At 42.7% G+C, this 2,848-nt stretch overlaps 1 protein-coding gene across 1 annotated transcript in view; it reads left to right on the forward strand.

Moving 5' to 3' along the window:
- The first annotated feature begins 2,298 nt into the window (after window positions 1-2,298).
- Window positions 2,299-2,848, forward strand: part of Atp6v1e1 (ATPase H+ transporting V1 subunit E1) — a 20,109-nt gene continuing 19,559 nt past the window's right edge. The window contains exon 1 of the mRNA XM_087904304.1: window positions 2,299-2,461. Within this exon, the coding sequence (XP_087760430.1) occupies window positions 2,429-2,461 (33 nt within the window). The 5' untranslated portion in view covers window positions 2,299-2,428. The remainder of the gene's footprint in view (window positions 2,462-2,848) is intronic.

Genomic DNA, 2,848 nt, shown 5'->3' on the forward strand with positions numbered 1-2,848 from the left:
CCTGCAGGCAGAAGACTATATACATAATAAATAAATCTTTAAAACAAAACAGAACAAAATCAGAAAACCTTTTCTACTGTCCTTCCTCACTCAGGATTAGATTATTAAAGTGGTCTGTCTGAATGTGATTAACAGCACTTGCTGCAGCCCCAGAGGACCTGGGTCAGTTTCCCAGCACCCGTTTGGTAGCTCATAACCATCAGGAACACCAGTCCCAGGACATCAGACACCTCTTCTAGCCTTGTAAACACCAGCATGCACAGTGGTGCACACATGCATGCAGATGAAACATATATAGACATAAAATAATTTTTAAAAAAGGTACTGCATTTAGCCAGTCGTAGTGGTGCACAGCTTTAATCCCCACAGGGGGCTATATTTAGAATATCTTGAAAATTGTATTAGAATCTTTAAAAAATGCCATTTGAGTTGCTGATTTGAATTTTATAAAATACTAAATGAATTTGTTCTTGGGATTAGGATAGAATTTTGAGACTTCTGAAGTGATCGCAGCACTTCTGCCACTTTCTACCACCTGTTTATTGAAGTAGCCGTCTCAGCATTGGCACTATAAAACACAGACATAGATTAACTCTGAGAAGTGTTTTAGATGCGCTATATCTTTAGCTATGAACTATTCAGTCATGATTTAAGGTTTTACATAAAATTAAACAAGCACACACATTCCATTAGTATGCAAATTTGCTTCTGACTTTAATAAAATATAAAATTACATAAAACAAAATGTAATTTATGTTTTATTATCAATATTTGATTTGTATACTTATCTTATATCCCTATAGTACCAAGAGTAATGTAAAACTTACTGACTTAGGAATGGAAAAGTTTAAACCCTGGCATTGTACATTGACTCCAAGTCCTCCTGAAACCAACAAGATCAGAACCATACTGAAACTACATATTGATGTGATCTGGTTTTCACACAATTCTTATTTGATAATAAATATTAAAGGGCCTATTTTATTTTATTTACTTGTGTTTTTATTTTATTTATTTATTTATTTAGAGCTAGGCTTTCTCTGTGTAACAACGCTGGCTGTCCTGGAACTTGCTTTGTTTTTAAATCTGGTTTTGGGTTTTATTTTGTCTTTTTAAATGCGTTGTTTTGCCTGCATTCCCGGTGCCCATGGAAGCCGTTGTATCTCTTGAACTGGAGTTACAGTTGTGAGTCGCCATTGGGCTGCTGAGAATTAAACCTGAGTCCTTTGGAAAATGAGTCAGTGGGTTTAATCCCTCAGCCATGTCTCTAGTCCCATGGTTTGGGTTTAAATAAAAACACTTATTCAATCTCTAGCCCAGGTAGCCTTCAAATTTCCGATGTAAAAAAATGATGTGGAATTTAAGAGTTAGATCGATTTTCCAACCTCCCCCTGAGTGTTGGGATTGTGAGTGTGCTTCAGGACGCCCAGCTCGTAGATGCTAGGACAGAAACCTAAGACTTTGTGTGTGTTGTGCAAGTAGTCTGCCAACTGAGCTACAGCTTTTGTTTGTTTGTTTTGGTGTTTTTTTGCTTTTGGTTTTTTTTTGATTTTTCAAGGCAGAGTTTCTCTGTAGCTTTGGAGCATGTCCTGGAACTACTGGAACTAGCTCTTGTAGACCAGGCTGTCCTTGAACTCATGGAGATCTACCTGCCTTTGCTTCCCAAATGCTGGGATTAAAAGCAAGCACCACCACCGCCCGGTTTCCTGAGCTACGTCTCTAGCTCTGGGTAAAGTTTTGTTTATTTATTGGTTTGTTTGTGACAATGTTTTTCTGTGTAGCCCAGGCTGTCCTGGAACTCAGTCGGCAGTCCTGGCTGACCTCTAACAGCTGAGATCCGCCTGCCTCTGTCTCCTGAGGGCTGCGATTAAATTAAAAGCATAAATCCTTCACACCCGCTTTTTTTTTTTTTTTGGTTCTGAGCTCTGAGTAAATTATCTAAACTGGGATAGTCAGTGGCTGAGCCAGGTGTGGTTCGTATCCACAATCCAAACATTTGGCAGGTGGAGCAGGAAGATGAGGCCAGCCTGAAAAAAAAAAAAGAAACAAAAATTGTTTTACAAAGGAAACAGCTGAACAAGTATAAATAATTCTGATTAATGTCTGACACAAGACTCTTAAAGTCCTCTTCCTCCGTGAAGTATTTTGTCCTTGACAAGCAGTCACGAGTCACCTGGGGGGCGGGAGAAAAAAAACTCCCAAAGAACAGTCCACGCCTGCGCTTGAAAGGAAGGGCGGGGCTAGAACGGAATTTGTTCTCGTTTTATTGGTTGGGAAGACTCTGACCTGGTCACATGACAGGAACCGGAAGTCTGGGTTATAAAGTAAAGGAAGCCGAACCCTCAGCTGGGTTTTCGTCTCGGGTTTGCTCCGCAACAGCTTAAAGCCCCGTCTCGAAGCGGTCTTCTGGCCGAGCTTCGCCTTCGCCATGGCCCTCAGCGATGCAGACGTACAGAAGCAGGTGAGGGCCGGCGTGGGTGCCGCGCGGCCGCAGTACCGGGCTGTGCTGGCGTTCGGCTCCTGCAGAGCCGGGTCTTAGGGCGGCCAGAGCTCTCGGTGCGGGTCTTGTGCGCCCGGAATATTTGCAGTCCCGGAGGGGGGGGGGGTTGCAGTGCATCTCACGTGACCGCTGGTCTCCTTGCTGTCACGGAGCCGTCAACTGGCTCAGCCTCCCATCTCAGCAGCCGCCTTTTTCCTGGAGTTCTCACTGCTTAATCCGGCAGAGTTTTGTGCAAAGGTTGAAAGCTGGGTTTTTTCTTTTCCCTGATTTTTTTTTTTTTTCCAAACGAAAGGAATGGCCCAGAGTATATGATAGGAAAGGGACTGTTGGGAAAGAGCAGCTTGCCTT

The sequence above is a fragment of the Myodes glareolus genome, chromosome 3 (genome assembly GCF_982192425.1).
Source record: "Myodes glareolus chromosome 3, mMyoGla1.1, whole genome shotgun sequence".
In the NCBI taxonomy this organism is placed as follows: Eukaryota; Metazoa; Chordata; class Mammalia; order Rodentia; family Cricetidae; genus Myodes; species Myodes glareolus.